At 47.3% G+C, this 18,310-nt stretch overlaps 1 protein-coding gene across 1 annotated transcript in view; it reads left to right on the top strand.

The window, feature by feature from the left end:
* Positions 1-18,310, top strand: part of PIK3C2A (phosphatidylinositol-4-phosphate 3-kinase catalytic subunit type 2 alpha) — an 852,450-nt gene that overhangs the window by 453,484 nt on the left and 380,656 nt on the right. The window contains 1 exon segment of the mRNA XM_069223730.1: positions 5,072-5,166. Coding sequence (XP_069079831.1) covers positions 5,072-5,166 — 95 coding nt within the window.

Genomic DNA, 18,310 nt, shown 5'->3' with positions numbered 1-18,310 from the left:
ATAGGGGGGCTCCTCGGGGTAGCCACCACCTGGGCAAGGGAGAGGGCCTCCTGGGGGTCACTCCTGCACTGAAGTTCCGATCCTTCAGGTGCTGGGGGCTGCGGGTGCAGGGTCTTTTCCAGCCGTCGGGATTTTAGAGTCAGGCAGTCGCGGTCAGGGGGGCGCCTCGGGATTCCCTCTGCAAGCGTCGCTGTGGGCGCTCAGGGGGGACAACTTTGGTTACTCACAGTCTCGGAGTCGCCAGAGGGTCCTCCCTGAGGTGTTGTTTCTCCACCAGTCGAGTCGGGGTCGCCGGGTGCAGTGTTGCAAGTCTCACGCTTCTTGCGGGGATTGCAGGGGTCTTTAAATCTGCTCCTCTGTAACAAAGTTGCAGTCTTTTTGGAGCAGGTCCGCTGTCCTCGGGAGTTTCTTGTTCCTCTTGAAGCAGGGCAGTCCTCTGAGGATTCAGAGGTCGCTGGTCCTGGAGAAAGTGTCGCTGGAGCAGGTTTCTTTAGAAGGCAGGAGACAGGCCGGTAGGACTGGGGCCAAAGCAGTTGGTGTCTTCTTTCTTCTTCTGCAGGGGTTTTTCAGCTCAGCAGTCTTCTTCTTCGGTAAGTTGCAGGAATCTAAATTCTTACGTTCTGGGGAGCCCTTAAATACTAAATTTAAGGGCGTGTTTAGGTCTGGGGGGTTAGTAACCAATGGCTACTAGCCCTGAGGGTGGGTACACCCTCTTTGTGCCTCCTCCCAAGGGGAGGGGGTCACATTCCTATCCCTATTGGGGGAATCCTCCATCTGCGAGATGGAGTATTTCTAAAAGTTAGAGTCACTTCAGCTCAGGACACCTTAGGGGGCCAGTGACTCCTCCTTGTTGTTCTCATTATCTCCTCCGGCCTTGCCGCCAAAAGTGGGGCCGTGACCGGAGGGGGCGGGCAACTCCACTAGCTGGAGTGCCCTGTGGTGCTGAAAAAAAGGGGGTAAGCCTTTGAGGCTCACCGCCAGGTGTTACAGCTCCTGCCTGGGGGAGGTGATAGCATCTCCACCCAGTGCAGGCTTTGTTACAGGTCACAGAGTGACAAAGGCACTCTCCCCATGTGGCCAGCAACATGTCTCGAGTGTGGCAGGCTGCTAGAACCAGTCAGCCTACACAGGTAGTTGGTTTAAGTTTCAGGGGGCACCTCTAAGGTGCCCTCTGGGGTGTATTTTACAATAAAATGTACACTGGCATCAGTGTGCATTTATTGTGCTGAGAAGTTTGATACCAAACTTCTCAGTTTTCAGTGTAGCCATTATGGTGCTGTGGAGTCCGTGTTTGACAGACTCCCAGACCATATACTCTTATGGCTACCCTGCACTTACAATGTCTAAGGTTTGGCTTAGACACTGTAGGGGCACAGTGCTCATGCACTGGTGCCTTCACCTATGGTATAGTGCACCCTGCCTTAGGGCTGTAAGGCCTACTAGAGGGGTGACTTATCTATACTGCATAGGCAGTGTGAGGTTGGCATGGCACCCTGAGGGGAGTGCCATGTTAACTTACTCGTTTTGTTCTCACCAGCACACACAAGCAGGTAAGCAGTGTGTCTGTGCTGAGTGAGGGGTCCCCAGGGTGGCATAAGATATGCTGCAGCCCTTAGAGACCTTCCCTGGCATCAGGGCCCTTGGTACCAGGGGTACCAGTTACAAGGGACTTAACTGGATGCCAGGGTGTGCCAATTGTGGAATCAAAAGTACAGGTTAGGGAAAGAACACTGGTGCTGGGGCCTGGTTAGCAGGCCTCAGCACACTTTCAATTCAAAACATAGCATCAGCAAAGGCAAAAAGTCAGGGGGTAACCATGCCAAGGAGGCATTTCCTTACACTTGGTAATCAGGTACATACTTTTTCAAGCATAAATACTTTTCTGATTCGAAAATCATCACTTAGTGTAATTTTCAGAGCTCTTAAATGTGAACCTATGGAGGAAAACAATGTTCAGCTAACACAAGGTTAACAAACAACTTACAAGGCCAATCTCAGAGAGATAAGGTAAGTAATGGGCACTGATCAGAATTACACCAGCAGGTCACTCCAGGCAGTACTGGGGCTGGCTGGGTGCAGGGTTGCGGTAAGGCATCGGGTTCCCAGTGGTTTTCAATGAGAGTTGGTCCTCGGAACAAGCAGACTGAAGGCTCTGACTATGAAGCCAATCGGGGCCAACAAACAAGTAGGTTGTCGACTTGGGGTGCTCGAGGACATAGGTGCACCTTTGGTCCTTTTCTCTAGGCCCCAGGGGCAACGGATGCAGGGGTTTCGTTAGGTGTTGGGTTTCTTCATCCAAGAGCACTTGTGGTAAGGAGTCCTGAGTGTTGAGGCTGCAGGTGTTGTTGAGGAGTCCAGCGGGGGCGGCAAGACCAGGGTGTACTCGAGCTCAGAGGAGTGGGGGGAGTTTGTTGGCCCCAGTGACCCACCTCAGAATGGGTCAGGGACGACAAGTGCCGTGGTTGCTGGAGGTCTTGGATTTTCTCTCACCACAAGGCTGCGGGAGAGTGACCTGTTTGCAGCGGCTGCTTGCAACTTGGGAGAGCCCAAGAGGGGTGAAACCTGAGTGGACTCTGGACAGCTGGGTAACTTTGCTGGCACCGTTGGTTGGCTTTACCTTGGGTCGTGGACGTGTGGTGCAGAGGTCACTTTGGCAGTCGGGTCTTTAATGTTCCGGAGGCTGCAGAGTGCTTTCTTCAGACTTTGTTGAAAAGCATATCCACTGCTCTCAGGGGTTTTGAGTCTTTGTGGAAGGCAGGCAATCCTTCTGGGTTTCTTGGAGGCTCAGTTGCAGGATGAGTTGTCTTTTTGGGCAGAGTCCATTGAGGTCAGCAGGCAGGTCAGTGGGTCTGGTACCAGGTCAGATGCTGCTTTTTTTCTTCTGCATATGCAACTCTTCTTTGTCCTTTGCTTCTTGGGTCGTCAGGATCTGAGTTCTAGGGTTTAGGGGTGCTACCTAAATACTCAATTTAGAGGTGTTACAGAGAGTGCCAGGTGGTAGCCAATTGGCTGCCCACCGTTAGGGTGACTACACTCTTTCTATGACCACTTCTGCTGGGAAGTTGGCATAACCCTAACCCTAGTGTCCTAAATCCTTCCAAACAAGATCGAGGAATTTGAAAAGTAGTGTCACTTCAGTCGGGTCAGGGCAAGGGGGGGGGGGGTGTCGGCCATCTCCAGCATCTGGAGAGACCTGGGTCACATTACAAAGGGGGCTAGGCCTTTGAAGCTTCCCGCCCTGGAAGGTCCTTCCTGTCTGGGTGAGGTGATAACACACCTGTTCAGTGCAGGCTTTGGTCAAGAGCTCTGGCTCTCACCTTGTGAGGCCAGAAACGTGTCTCTGGTAGCGGAACTGGTTGGACCAGTCACTCAACCCACTAGTAGCTGGTAGGCTTTCAGGGGCTCCTCTAATGTGCCCTCTAGGTGTATTTATTAATATATCCCTCACTGGCATCAGTGAGAGTTTATAAATCTGAGATGTTTTGATACCAAACATCCCTATATTCAGAGAAGCAATCTTGTAGCTGGAAAACTCTGTTCTGCACATGCATTTAAACTGGCTTCCCAGGTCACCCACTATGTCTGAGAATCGACAAAGACCTAGCAGGGCCATATCCGCTCATGCAGATATGCCCTCACATGTACTTTAATGCACTCTGCCTCTGGTCTAGAAGGCCTGTTATAGAGGTGACTTGCTTTAATTGCATGCAGTGTTTAGGGGGCATGGCATCGAGGCTGTTTGCCATGTTGTGTTTTCACTGTTGTCTGCACCATGACACGCAGCCTGTCATGTGCTTGGTGAGGGGTCCCTTAGCGTGGTACAGTTTGTTGGCACAATTCGTGCTGCAGCCCTTAGGGACCCTCCCTAGTACCCCATGCCCTAATTAATAGGGGTACCATTTACTAGAAACTAGCTAAGGGTTTTGCCAACTGGGAAAATGATGGTGCATTTTTGGGGGAAAGAGATCTGGCACTGAAGTCCTGGTTAGCAGAGACCCAGTGCACTTTCAGTCAAAATTATAACAGAAACCAGGCAAAAAAGTGGGTGGGGGTGTGATAATGTAAAAAAAGGCCCTTTCCTACAGTAACCCTAATCCTATCTTTTACTTATATTGCTGAAGTGCAGTTAGGCTAAATTTTGACTTTTAGATTAAGTTGCCATTATCCATTACATTATTCTAGAAACATAGGCTCTTCACGCTTCAGGTGGTGGTAGAGGGTATCAAAGTAGCTGTCTCTGGAGGCAGGTTCACTTTCATACCATTGGGTCTGTGAGTAGGAAGAATGGTAGGGACTGTAGTAATAAACGGTTATGTGTCTATGGCATTGCACATCTTTCAAGGAAGGAAAGCAATACCATTTACAAATTCAGAACCTTGAATGACAAGGCTGTTTCAAGGTGAATAATTGATATTTTATTTCTATTAAAAGTTACTTTAAAATGTCATGTCAGTGGCACCGTTTCCATACTGTGTTCCTCTTTAAACAGAGTTTAGCTTGGAGGTAAAGGATTTCTCAGTTAAAGTTTAAATGTATAAATTGTGTATATTTTGCTTCTGTGCCGCTTAGTAGATGGTTATAAAATCAAAAAAGATCACACTCCACAGATCGAGGAGAAGTGTCTACGGTTTTCATACATACAAATCTAGTGACTGAACTTTGTAATGTGGCAGTGACACATTTCTACTTCAAGCACTAACTATTGAAGGATATGTGGAAGTAAATAAGATGTCCAGTTGCTACATTAAAGAACCTCTAATGATAAAATGAGTTATGTCAAGCCTTCCTCCTTAGTGACTGTTACTTGCTTGTCTCCGCTTAAGGGATGGTAAATAAATGATGAGCTGAGAGCTGATCTCGTACACTGACTCGGGTGGAGTAAATAATGGTTGATATTACAAAGTCTAGGGTTATGACATGCCTGTGAGTTAATGGTAATATTTATATAAATATATGTGTGTGTGGTTTTAAAAAAAAATCTCATATCACTTTGCTTTTTATTTTCCAATACTGTATTTTTGGATCCTTTTCTTGCAGTGGTAAGGTAACTGCACATGTTTGTTTTGATCAGGCACTAAAGTATGAAATATACTTGGACAATGCATTAGTAAGATTTCTTCTGGGTCGTGCCTTGGGAAACATCCGCATAGCACACTACTTGTACTGGTAAGAATCACTTAACTCATCTTCACAGTTGATGTGTAAACTGTTACGTAGACAAAGTTGAAATGTAAATGGCAAATTTAATAATATGGAAACATACACCAAAATATTAGCTCAATACATGTTGTTGAGCACTATGTCTGTGTGTTTGGCATTCAATCATTCACTGTCCTCCCATCCATGTTTGCAGTTTATAGAAATCATAAGGTCGTACTCAAATTATATTTTATAGCCAAACATCTTCCACTGCTCGTAGCTGTGGACTGCTGGTCACAGTGGTAATCAAAGAAAATATAATGCAATTTGAAAATGCAAATAAGCAACAAACAATGAGAGATACACAGGGTTAGTTTATTTTAACACTAAATTGATAATCCCCCCTAACACAGATTAGAGTGCCCAAGGGCTAGATGCAATATTTATTGTACCCAATAAATCTAACCACAGAGATCAGAATTTATTGAGTCCTTACAGTTTGGCGCTTTCCATCCCCAGAGCTTACAATTATTTACTAGGCATTTATACACCAGTAAATTACATCAGGTTTGTCCTGCAATATGTATCATTGATTAATTACGTTGTTATTGGGTTTGCCAAAAAGCTTGTAGTTCCTGTATGTGCAAGAACAAGAGTTACACCACATATCTGTATTGACTGAAGCACTGATAATTGGACATATATATGTTGTATAGAAATTTGAAATCCGGCATTTTAAAATTCAACATGTCACTTAATAGTTTCTGTATACAAGCACTCCTATTTTTGCAATATCGTACACAGTTTTGTTCCCTAAACACCATTATGTTATGCATATATGTTGTGGTCAGGTGCCAATATTGTTAAGGGAATTGTTCTAGATGTATTTTTCTCAAGGTCTGTGCAGTGCAAGCACAAACCTTTGTGAAGGTTTCTGGCACACAAGTCCATAGACAGATTGGTAACGGAGGAGCTAATTAACACAGTGTTTGAGGCATGTGTGGATGTAAATACACATGCTTAGCCTAATCCCACCATCTTCTGTTGGGCTTAGACGTGTGCAGCTTGTTTTTTTTTTTTTTTTTTTTTGTGGAAAATCTTTCAAGTCATGAGATACCGACTTCTCCTCTTGCTGGTATTGTGCATGGTCATCAACTCTTTGTTTTCTTTCACTGTCCAGTTTGGATATGTGCTCCTCACCTCTGGTTCCACACCATCCTAGTTTGTGCTTTCCATACCTTACTATTGTTATTGTTTTCGATTGCAATTCTTCTCAGTCTCCCTCGTCTGTGCATCGGTGTTGACTTTGTCCTGGTGACTCTAATCGGCTGTGTGCTGTCGCCCCTCGGGGTGGACTTCCTTCCACACTCCCTCCACACAGTGATGGTACGAATGATCTTCCTTCTCTGCCCTCAATGCCACACCAATTACCCATGCACCAATCTCCATCAGGTGTGTAACTGGTGCCTCTCTGGACCAACAGGAAGCTACCTGTGAGGCCTTCAAATCCTTTTGGTCCAAGAGGATGCTGCAGGATCAACAACCTTGACTACTCGAGATGTCCTGCTGCAGCACTGAGGATGCACTGGACCTCTTTGGAGCTAAAGACCCTCAGGAGGAGAAGGCCCAAGCCCTAGTGTTGGCAGCGGACGAGGGCTCCTTTTTGCCTGGATACAGCTCAGGCTCTGAGCTCCAATCGCAGGACCACACATTGGAATAACATGTGAATACAATGCCCCCTCCACCCCAGCCCCAACACCAGCAACCTGTTCCAAAGGGTCTGGACCGATCAAAATCTTCACATGGGCCACCACTGCCCTTGGGCAGCACTGGGCAACTGTTTCAGAAAACCTAGCCCTGGCTCGGTGCTAAAAAAACAGCTGACAAGAGATACTATGGAGCCGGCTCCCACACCATTGGATTCAAGCCGAACGTCAGACTCAAGGGTGTTGGTGCTGAAATCTACCACAGATCAAAGACCCTCTATTAAAAGCCTTAGAGTCAAAAGGCTCAAAATTGAAAGCCTGGGCATCAGTTGTTGTATAAGAGCCAAAACCATTCACCTTCACAAAGCACATAGTCGAAACCGAAACACTGGAAACTGTTCTTCAACTGATGCAGGAGGAAATAGACTTACACCAAAAACACCTGGTCATTCACACGGACACTGGCTGTATCCTGGCAAGACCTCTGCATTCTGGTGCACAACCAGCAAAGAGGCACCTTAATTTTGAGGAAGCTTTGGACATAGCTATACCACCAAAGCACAGAAAGAAGGCTGACAAGACAACTAGACGTGTGTATACCATTCCACCACGACCACCTGTTGCACCACTTTACCTCCTGCACCAGCTACATATTCCTCAGAAGGTTCTATTCATTTCTTTGGGGGTGGGGGAGGAGAGGGGCACAATGGAGACCAATAGTCCATTCCACAACATGATGACCCATGAGACACTTATGACATGCACCCACCTACTGACACAGACCCCGATCTTTACCGGGCAAAGCCATCTCTCCCAGTCGACACCACTATCTACCATGACATCATAGGTAGGCCGGCTGCATATCATAAGGTTCAGCTCCACAGAACCACTAAAGGACGTTTTTTTGTTTGAAACTCTCTCCTCTAGCCAACCCTTGACACAGTATCTGACAATGCTTAAAGGTATACTTAGACACACACCTGACATCTTTAAAGGTCCAGTTAAGGCATGTCATTACTCCAATGGTCGATAGAAGTATAAACCTACCCCAACTGACTCTAAACACATTAGAGGCCCACTCCCTCCTGACTCTCTGGTGGTTGTCACAACAAGAAAAAGGGCAAACTTGCAAACATCAGGTGAGGCAGAGGGTGGCTGCTCAGTCTGCCAATCAGTAGAGATTCGCCAGCTCTTTGACTGCTTCTCCCACTATGACAGACCTGATTGGGATGAGATGGAGGGGCTCCTCTAACATCTCCCTGAGGAACATAAAAAAAAGGCATAGCAGACTGCCTCAGAGGGTAAATCAATTGTGAGTGACTTAATTCGCTGCATCCTTGTTGCATCAGTGCTCCAAAAAATCTCAGGCCACCATAAAACTACTTCATCAAATAGGCTTCACTATAAATGCAGTCAAATCCCACTTTCAGCCTATCCAAATACAGACCTATTCACGAGGAATAGCCGACCCAGTGCCGCCTAGAACTAGTCCTTCCAGGCGCTTATTCCCCACTTCCAGCCTCATCAGCAAGTAACAGTAAGGATAATCATGCATCTCCTTGGTATGATGGCTTCATGCAAAAGCCATAGTACCTCATGGCAGACTTAACATGCGTCCATTTCAAGAGTGCCTATTCCACTAGTGGTCTCAGACGGAAGGTCAATGTGAGGATCTATTGGTGGTCAGCTGTCAAGCTTGCCACACTCTGCAATGGTGGTACACCAACAATCTTCTAAAAGGAGGGCCTTTCCTAGACCTAGTTCCACAGATAACCAGAACAGATGCCTCCCTCACGGGTTGGGGAGTGCATTCACAAGATCTGAGTGTCCAGGGATGCTGGGCACACAGCCAGAGCCATCTCCCTATCAATCATCTGGAGTTGCTATCTGTTTAACTTTCGCTCAAAGCCTTCCTTCCTCTCTGGCAAGGTAGTCCTGATCAAGTTCCTTTCCTCTCAACATGCAACGTTGCAGTGATGTCAATCCCACTTGAATGGAAGGCCTTGGGATCGGGTGCGGAGCCCAAGATCTTTATTATTCTCAAAGTTGTTCGGGTAAGTCCCACAAGAAAAAAGAACAAGAATTCAGAGAGTTCTTTGCCTTCGCACAGTCTTAAGATGTGATGAGGGAGAGTAGTCATTCAAGTCCTGGCTCCATAGTTGAGCTTGGGCCGACACCACTCCTCCTTAAGTTTCCGGGAGCCAGACTGACCCCCTGCCCAACTCTGTGAGTTCTATGAGGCCATGCACCTCATTTAGGCGACCTATTCCTGCTGGTGCACCTTTGGGCTCTGCAGGTTGGGGAGAGGCCCCCTACTGGTTCCACGCTTTCAAGTCCACCCTTGGTGCCATTCAGGCCCCTTGGATCCACAGATGTGTCCGGACTGGTGCTGATCCCACCACCTCAACGTTTTCTAGGGCTGGTTCTGATGATGATGCTGCCAGCAGCACCATTGCCATTCACGTCCCCGAAATGGAACCAGAGGGGCGTCATCCAACACCAACTCAGGCGCCAACTGAAACCATACCTTTCAAGCCAAAGCCTGATCTCTATTACTATCGGCTGGGACTTGGGGAGGATTGGGAGAGGTCTCTGGACCCTGAATAATACCAGCCCTAGACTAAAATGTGGACTCTTGTGTGAACTTGGCAGTGGACTGGGCACCTCCCCAGATACTGCTGTGCTTTATCCCCCCACCGTGGCTACAGAGGAGGGAAGCATTATTTGCTATGGTGGTGAGAAGGACAGCAAAGTCCTGGACCTTCAGTTGCCCTTGGTGGGCAGTCAAAACCAACATCTTGACAGGTGTTTCAGCCGGGAGTGACCCCCTCTGAACCGCTTCTCCTTTTGATGAAGCCCTTACAGACGTCCTGCTTGGGTCTTTGTCCAAGTCAAGCACATGGGCTCCTATGGATAGGACAATTTCCCACCATCCCGCTCCAGGGGGACCTCTAGTTCCTCGTGCAACACTGTATCTTGGAGAGCTTGGTCATCCAATTCTCCACCTCCTGTGTAAATCCTGGCTCATCCCTACCACCCCACCTGATAGGGAATCCAAGAGCCTTGATACCTAAGGCAAGAAAATGTTTTCTTCCATCAGCCCGGCACTGTGGTCTGTCAACACTGTGTGCCTTTTGGGCTGTTCCTCCCTTGCTCTATAGGACTCTGTTGTGTAGGTGCTCCCATGGTTCCGGAGGAGGCCCGGGCCATACTTTCCCAAGGAGAGATGCAGGTACTGCCAGGTCCTTCGGCCTTTGTATGACCCCTTGCCGACTCCAGTCTACCTTTCACTCCTTTCATTGCAACAGAAGGGACTTCCAGTCGTATCTTTTTTTGCCCAGCCACCACAGTGCGCAAGCTATTCAGCCTCTGCTTGGCCGAGGAGGTGGTACCAAGAGGAGGCGGGCAGCCGGAGATCAGGCCAGTCCACCACTCCTAATCAGCCGCAACCTCCAAACCCCTTTAATTTGCCCTCTTACCATCATGGGCACCCAGTGGAAGGCAGGATACATGCACTGGTGGTCTATAACATCAGACTCATGGGTTCCTACTTACTCCCTTCCCTTCGTGACCCCCGCTCCACCCATGCACCCCACTTGCATCAGGCTGACTGAGGACCATTTGACTTTAACCTGCCAGGGCATGATGGCTCTCTTGGCCAAGGGAGTCATAGATACGGTGCCAACGGCAAAAGTAGGTTGTGGTTGTTACTCCAGCTACTGTCTGGTGCCCAAGAAAGCCAGAGGCTTCGTTCCATCTTAGACCTATTATGCTGTTTATACTTTGGTGATAGAACTGCATGTTTAGGATGGCAGAACGGCAAAGTGTGGAGGACTGAGTCTGTCCACGCAGTTAGTTACTGCCGGCCTAACTTGTGGCTAGCTCATAGTACCTAACCCAAACCCAGAAAGATAAAAGGCGATTCTGGCAACGAGAACATGACACTCAGACTCCTCAGGGAAGTAGTGGAAACAGTTCATACCCCTTTCGCTCAGTTACTCATGCATACCAAAGAGAGCCAAAAGGATGCAAAATATGTTGAACAATCGTCAAGCAGCATATAAAGAATAGGCTGCAATAATTGGGCAGGTGAAACAAAGCAAGATAATCAGAATTAAACGTTTAGACCATGATGTATGTGGTTCTATATGTTCTATAGGGTCCTACCTTACCCTATGTTGATGTCTGGTTGTAACTCTGCCTGGCACAATCACAGTGATTAGCCCCAGCCCCATACTTGGATAGTGTCAGTAATCAGCCTCTGGTGTAGATGGCAATCCTCTTGGAAAGCTGGCAAATCAGCGCCAGCCGAACTGCATATCACACAGCGCGCATCTCAAGGCAGTTGTGGCCAGAATGTCCTCTGCCCTCAATGGGTCAGTACACGGTTTATATAATAAACCATACCACCTCGGGGAAATAGTTCTGATGTAATGCAGTGTCTGGGTGATAGAAGCTGTCTTATGTATGAACAACACAAGCTAGCATATTGTCTACCACGTTCCATAGCTTTGGGCAAAAAGTACTGATTATATATGTCGTGCAAAGGCTAAGCTAAATAAGCAGCATTTTCCTTACTTCCTCAGAATAAAAGCAAAGTGATAAAACGTGTAAAAGCCTTTCCTAAAAGCAATCTTGCTAATATGAATAAGATATGAACTGTAAAACTAAGCTAAAACAGGGGTGATCAACCCCGCTCCTAAAGAGTCCTCAAGACAGATCCTACACCCTCTCAGTTTCTACCTCAAAAAGGAGAAGTTCAAAATGCTCATGCTCGTTCAAGTTCTGAGGTTGAATGTAGCGCTGGACTTGCAGGATGCATACTCCCACATTCCTGTCCTGCCTGCCCACAGGCATTGCCAGTGGTTCATGTTAGGCCATGAGTACGTGCTCCCTTTTGGCCTTACCAGCTCCCCTTAGGTGTTCACCAAAGTGATGGCAGTGGTTGCAGCTCATCTGCAGAGACGGAGGTGCCATTCTTCCCGTATCTTGACACCTGGCTGTTGAAGGAGGGCTCGTATCAGGCTGTGTCCCTCCACCGTCAGACTACAGCACACCTCCTGCATTCATTGGGGTTCATTATCAACGTGCTAAACCATGTATTTTATGCCTGTTATGCTGAACGACGAGTCCAGGCTATTGAGGCTATGATGCCAATGTTTCAGTCTCTATCCTGGATTTCAGTGAGATTGATTCTAAGGTTGCTGGGCCACATGGCTTCCTGCAACTTGCTTGTGACACATGCCCGCTGGAATATGTGGGCTCTGCAGTGGGAGCTAAAGTTCCTGTAGGTGCAGCATCATCGGAATCTCTCCGACATAATCCATATCTCGTAGGGAACAGTGAAAGATCTGCAGTGGTGGCCAACAAACTTCGATTGGGCCAGAGGGGGACCCCTCTAACTTCCCCAACCAGACCTGACAGTCGTGACAGATGCATCCCTCCTGGGATGGGGTGGCCATCTGAGAAATGTGGAGATCAGATGCCTCTGGCCTCCATCAGAATCAGGACTCTACATCAACCCACTGGAGCTCTGGGCGATCCGCCTGGCATTGAAAGCCTTTCTACCCTCCATCAAGGGAAGGCTAGTGTAGATGGTCATGGACAACACCACTGCCATGTGGTACCACTACAAACAGGATGGGGTGGTGGACCCTCTGTCAAGAGGCCTTGCGTCTCTGGACTTGACTGGAAAGTTAGGGTATATTCCTGGTGGTTCAACACCTCGCAGATTATCTGAACACCAGGGCAGACAAACTCAATCGAAGATGCCTGGTGGACCACAAATGGCATCTCCGTTCGAAGGTGATGCAATGTCTCTTTTAGCAGTGGGGAGAGCCTGGGCTAGATCTGTTTGCCTGTGCAGAGAACAGCCAAGCCAATGTCTACAGTTCTGTGCTTTGGAATTTCCAAGGTGGCTTTTGCTCGGGGCACTTTTTGTTGCGAGTGAAACCGGGCTTCCTGTACTTCTTTCAGACCATACCACTCCTGCCCGGAATTCTCGGGAAAATCGGGAACGACCAGAGCCAAGACTGGGCTCAGAAAGTATTTTGTCCCGATGTGTTGAGCGTGGCCATCGATACTCTGTTCTGTATGCCCCTTTGGGAGGATCTTCTGTTGCAGCAGCAGGGGAGGGTTCTCCTTCCACACCTACCTTCATGTGTGGAGATAGAGCCGCGATAGTTGACAGTTTTCTGACATTCTTCCCAAAGTCTGCAATGTTACCTTGGCAGCCAGGTGTCCTTCCACCATGACTGTATATGCCTGCCTTTGGGGCAATTTTGTGGCATGGTGTGCAGAGTAATAGATTGATCCTCTTTCTGTTCCCCTCTCTCAGATCCCTCTCTTTATCTTTTCTCTCAAAAGGGTTATACTTTTGCCATCTCAGCTTTTCTGTGGTTGCAAGATCAACCGTTCTTCAAATCGCCTGTTGTAATTAGGAACTTGAAAGGTTTTCAACACATTTCCACCTTCGCTCCTCATCATGCTTCAGTGGGACTTTAATCTGGTGTTAACATTTCTGATGTGTGCTCCCTTTGAGCCACCTCACAATTGTCCTCTCAGGCTCCTTACCATCACCTTTCTGGTGGCAATAACATCTTTCCAGAAGGTCAGTGAACTTCAGGCATTGTCATCCAAGCCTCTGTACCTGAGCATCTACTCCGAAAAGCAGGTTCTTCTCAGTACAGCTTCCTTTCTGCTGGAAGTTGTCACTCCCTTTAATGAAGACCAGTCATCACCCTGCCTACTTCTTACGCTCTTCCACATCCCTCCAGGGAAGAGGAATGACTTCACCGTATGGACCCAAAAAGATCATTGTCATTCAGGTTTGACCGCACAAAAGAGTTCCGGGTGGATGACCAACGCTTTGTGATGTATGTTGGAACGAAGAACGGAAAGCCATTGCAGAAGCAGACCATCTGTTGATAGATTGTGCTCTGCATTAAAAACTCCTACTCATTGGCCAGGATGCAACCTTCAGAAGGCTTGCATGCTCATTCCATCAGATTCAAGTCTGCGACTACTGCGTTAACCCGCGGAGTTCCAGTCCTGGATTTCTGGCAAAAAGCAACATGAGCATCTCTGCACACATTTACCAAGCACTACTGCCTGGACAGCCAGGTCCGTAGGGATGGGCATTTTGCCCATTCCATACTGCAGGACTTTTTTAGTGGGAAATTGTTTTGTAGAACCACCTCTAGGGAGATACTGCTTGGGGGGGTCTATTCTAAGGTAAGGACTATGGGGGTTATTCTAACTTTGGAGGAGTGTTAATCCGTCCCAAAAGTGACGGTAAAGTGACGGATATACCACCACCCGTATTACGAGTTCCATAGGATATAATGGACTCGTAATACGGCTGGTGGTAAATCCGTCACTTTTCCGTCACTTTTGGGACGGATTAACACCTCCTCCAAAGTTAGAATAACCCCCTATGTGTCTAGAAGTCTCTATCAGTTTAACAAGTTACTTACCTTTGGTAATTCCTTATCTGATAGAGAGTCTACAGAGATGCAGATTTCTTAACGACTGACTCATCCTCTCCAGTCTACAAATGGATTTCTAGGGATAGGACTTCCCCTTTCAGGGCCCTAGTTTACCACACCGGTGGTCAGTGTTCCTTATAGCTCAACATTCCTGGAGTGGAAAATTACAAAAAGAAACTGATGTCAACGAACTAGGGTGGCATCTATAGAGGAACTGCATATGCCAATTCATGTGTGGATGATGCAGATGATGCCATGCAGATTCAAACAATTTCAGCTACTGGCACGGAGTGGTAATGCTCATGAAAGATTTCCAGAGCCATTCTGATGCCTGGAGATAATTCTAAGGTAAGGAATCTGCTGCTAGATAGTCTGTACCAGATAAGACGTTACCGAAAGTAAGTAGCTTCTTCTTTTGGACATGACTGATTACAGAGGCTTTCTATGAATATGAATGATTTGAAAGAAGTTGTATGGAATGGTTTGCCTTGGAAAAAGTCCAAATGCGGATGAAACGTGTCGGCTGCCAATATATTAATTGAGGTGAAATTTTAACTGACTGTGGATAAATAAGAGATTAAAGAAAATATTAAAATAAGACATCCCAACATGGTTTTTTTTTTCTTTAAATGCAGTGCTATATAAAGAAGGAATTTGTAGATTGATCTTATGATTAGTGCTGAGTGCATACCATGTATTGTAAATGTAAAGAGATGCTAGGGACTCCCAAAGTGGGGGATGCAGGTGTCCACACCATGTTTCAGCATAAGCCAAACCTGGGTCAAGTGCCGGCCTGGCTGAGCGTAGATAAAGTGCAGGACTACATCCCATGGCTGGTGAAGCTGTAAGATATGTCACGTTCCTCCTGTTCTAGTGACCATGAGACTCTATGATAATTGGTAGCACAAACTTAAATCTGTGTGTGTGTGTGTGTGTGTGTGTGTGTGTGTGTGTGTGTGTGTGTGTGTGTGTGTGTGTGTGTGTGTGTGTGTGTGTGTGTGTGTGTGTGTATATATATGTTCGGTGGCATGTGTAGCTGCAGATACACATGCTGTGCATTATCCTGCCATCCTAGTGTTGGGCTCGGAGTGTTACAAGTTGTTTTTCTTCTAAGAAGTCTTTTCGAGTAACGAGACCGAGTCAATCCTCCCTTTCGGCTCCATTGCGCATGGGCGTTGACTCCATCTTAGATTTTTTGGATGTGTTCCTCTTCGCTCCTTATTTCGATTCGGGAAAGTTAGCTAAATTATCGAAAATTAGACGGTATTGTTATCGCTTGGTACAGGGTTAGTGTTAGTGTATCGGCACCGACATCAAGAGCGATCCGGCAGCCCTTCGGGGCTTCCACTCTTCACGAGGCCTGGTCGGCCCGACCACACCCGTCGTCCCAGACTAATGGACCGGACCCCCTTCTGTTTCTGTCCTAAGTGTCATTCGAAGTATCCTTATACAGACCAGCATCGGGTCTGTAATCTGTGTTTATCACCTGAACACAGGGAGGATACTTGCGAAGCTTGCCGAGCGTTTCGATCGAAAAAGACCTTGAGGGATCGACGCGTAAGAAGACTACAAATGGCGTCGAAACCGAAAGAACAACTCGACGTCGGAGAGGAGGAAAGCATCTCCATCCAGGGGATGGACTCAGATGAATCCAAAAGTAAACGACCCTCGATGGTGCAACGAACCGTGAGTAAACCTGCCCCGTCCAAAACTCAGGGTCACTCAAAAACATTAAAGGCCATGGGGACGCACCGCCAGCAGGCCATGGCTCAACCCACCGAAAGGAAGGTGACCAAACATCGGCACTGAAAAAGCCCAAAGAATTGCCGAAGACTTCCGACTCCGGTCGAGAATCCGGCACCGAACGATTTCGACACTGAGAGTTCGATTCGCCCAAAGCAATGAAAATATTTTCGGAACCGAAAAAGACTGTAACAGAAACCTCGGTACCTAAAAAAGCGGCTTCGGAGCAGAGAAGAAGCTCTTATACAGAAGAGCAAAGACTTTCCAGCCAATTCAAGGAAAGACATAGATTTGAGCAGGAGTTAGGTATGGAAGAACCGGACCATACACAAAGGAGGTTACATATCCAGAAAGAGACTGGAAAAATACAAACTTTACCTCCACTCAAATCTAAAAGGAAACTTGCATTTCAGGAGACAGAAATGCAACCTAAGACAGAAGTGGTTAGAGACAAATCTCCACCACCAAGGTTCTCACCACAACCGTCCCCACCGCACTCACCACAACTGTCACCAGTGGGAACACCTATAATGCAGTCATCCACACATACTGGGATGACACAGGATGATGCTGATGCATGGGACTTATATGATGCACCAGTATCGGATAACAGTCCGGATTGTTATCCAACAAAGCCGTCACCACCAGAAGACAGTACTGCATATACGCAGGTACTATCCAGGGCAGCTATGTTCCACAACGTAGCAATGCACACAGAGCCAGTGGAGGATGATTTCCTGTTTAACACTTTGGCATCCACCCACGCTTCCTATCAGAGTCTGCCAATGCTCCCGGGCATGCTCAAGCACGCCAAACTGGTCTTCCAGGAGCCTGTAGAGGGAAGGGCTATCACACCTAGAGTTGAGAAGAAGTACAAACCTCCCCCAACAGATCCGGTGTTCATAACACAACAGCTTACACCGGACTCAGTGGTTGTAGGGGCGGCAAGAAAAAGAGCAAACTCTCAATCGTCAGGAGACGCTCCACCGCCTGACAAAGAAAGCAGAAAATTTGACGCAGCGGGCAAGCGAGTGGCAGCTCAAGCAGCCAATCAATGGCGGATTGCAAATTTGCAAGTCCTTCTTGCACGCTACAACAGGGCACACTGGGACGAGATGCAACACATCATACAGCACTTGCCCAAGGAACACCAAAAACGTGGCCAGCAGGTAGTGGAAGGAGGACAGGCCATATCTAACAACCAGATAAGGTCCACACTAGACTCTGCAGACATGGCAGCACAAACTGTCAACACGGCGGTAACCATTCGCAGACATGCATGGCTGAGAAGTTCTGGATTCAAGCCAGAGATTCAACAAGCGGTGTTGAATATGCAGTTTAATTAACCACTGTTTGGGCCGGAAGTCGACACAGCCATTGAGAAATTTAAAAAAAGACACGGACACCGCTAAAGCCATGGGCGCGCTCTATTCCCCACAAGTCAAAGGCACCTTTAGAAAACCACTATTCAGAGGAGGTTTTCGGCAACAAACATCTGAGCCTTCCACCTCTCAAACTAGACCCACCTATCAGGCACAATACCAAAGGGGAGGGTTTTGTGGTTCCTATAGAGGACAATTCCCAAGAGGAAGGGGAAAGTTCCAAACAACCAAACCAAGCCAGACCAAGCAGTGACTTCAATGTCACAACACCCCAACACTTGTCACCAGTGGGGGGAGGCTAACCACATACTACCAAAACTGGACACACATTACCACAGACACATGGGTCCTATCAATTATCCAACATGGTTATTGCATAGAATTCACAAATTTCCCACCAGACGTGCCACCCAAAAAGCACAATCTGTCCCAACAACACTTAAACTTATTACAAATAGAGGTCCAAGCACTACTACAAAAACAAGCAATAGAGCTCGTACCCAGTCATCAAAAAGGAACAGGCGTCTACTCACTATATTTCCTGATTCCAAACAAGGAGAAAACGTTAAGACCTATCTTAGATCTAAGAACACTGAATCTCTTCATCCAATCAGACCACTTCCACATGGTAACACCTCAAGACGTAGTTCCCTTGTTAAAAAAGGAGGAATACATGACACCATTGGATCTCAAGGATGCGTATTTCCACATACCCATCCATCCTGCTCACAGAAAATACTTAAGGTTTGTAATGCACGGCATACACTATCAATTCAAAGTGCTACCGTTTGGAATAACAACAGCCCCAAGGGTATTCACAAAATGCCTAGCAGTAGTAGCCGCTCACATAAGG

This window comes from Pleurodeles waltl, chromosome 3_1 (genome assembly GCF_031143425.1).
Source record: "Pleurodeles waltl isolate 20211129_DDA chromosome 3_1, aPleWal1.hap1.20221129, whole genome shotgun sequence".
Taxonomy (NCBI): Eukaryota; Metazoa; Chordata; class Amphibia; order Caudata; family Salamandridae; genus Pleurodeles; species Pleurodeles waltl.
This window is presented reverse-complemented; position numbering and strand designations above follow the sequence as displayed.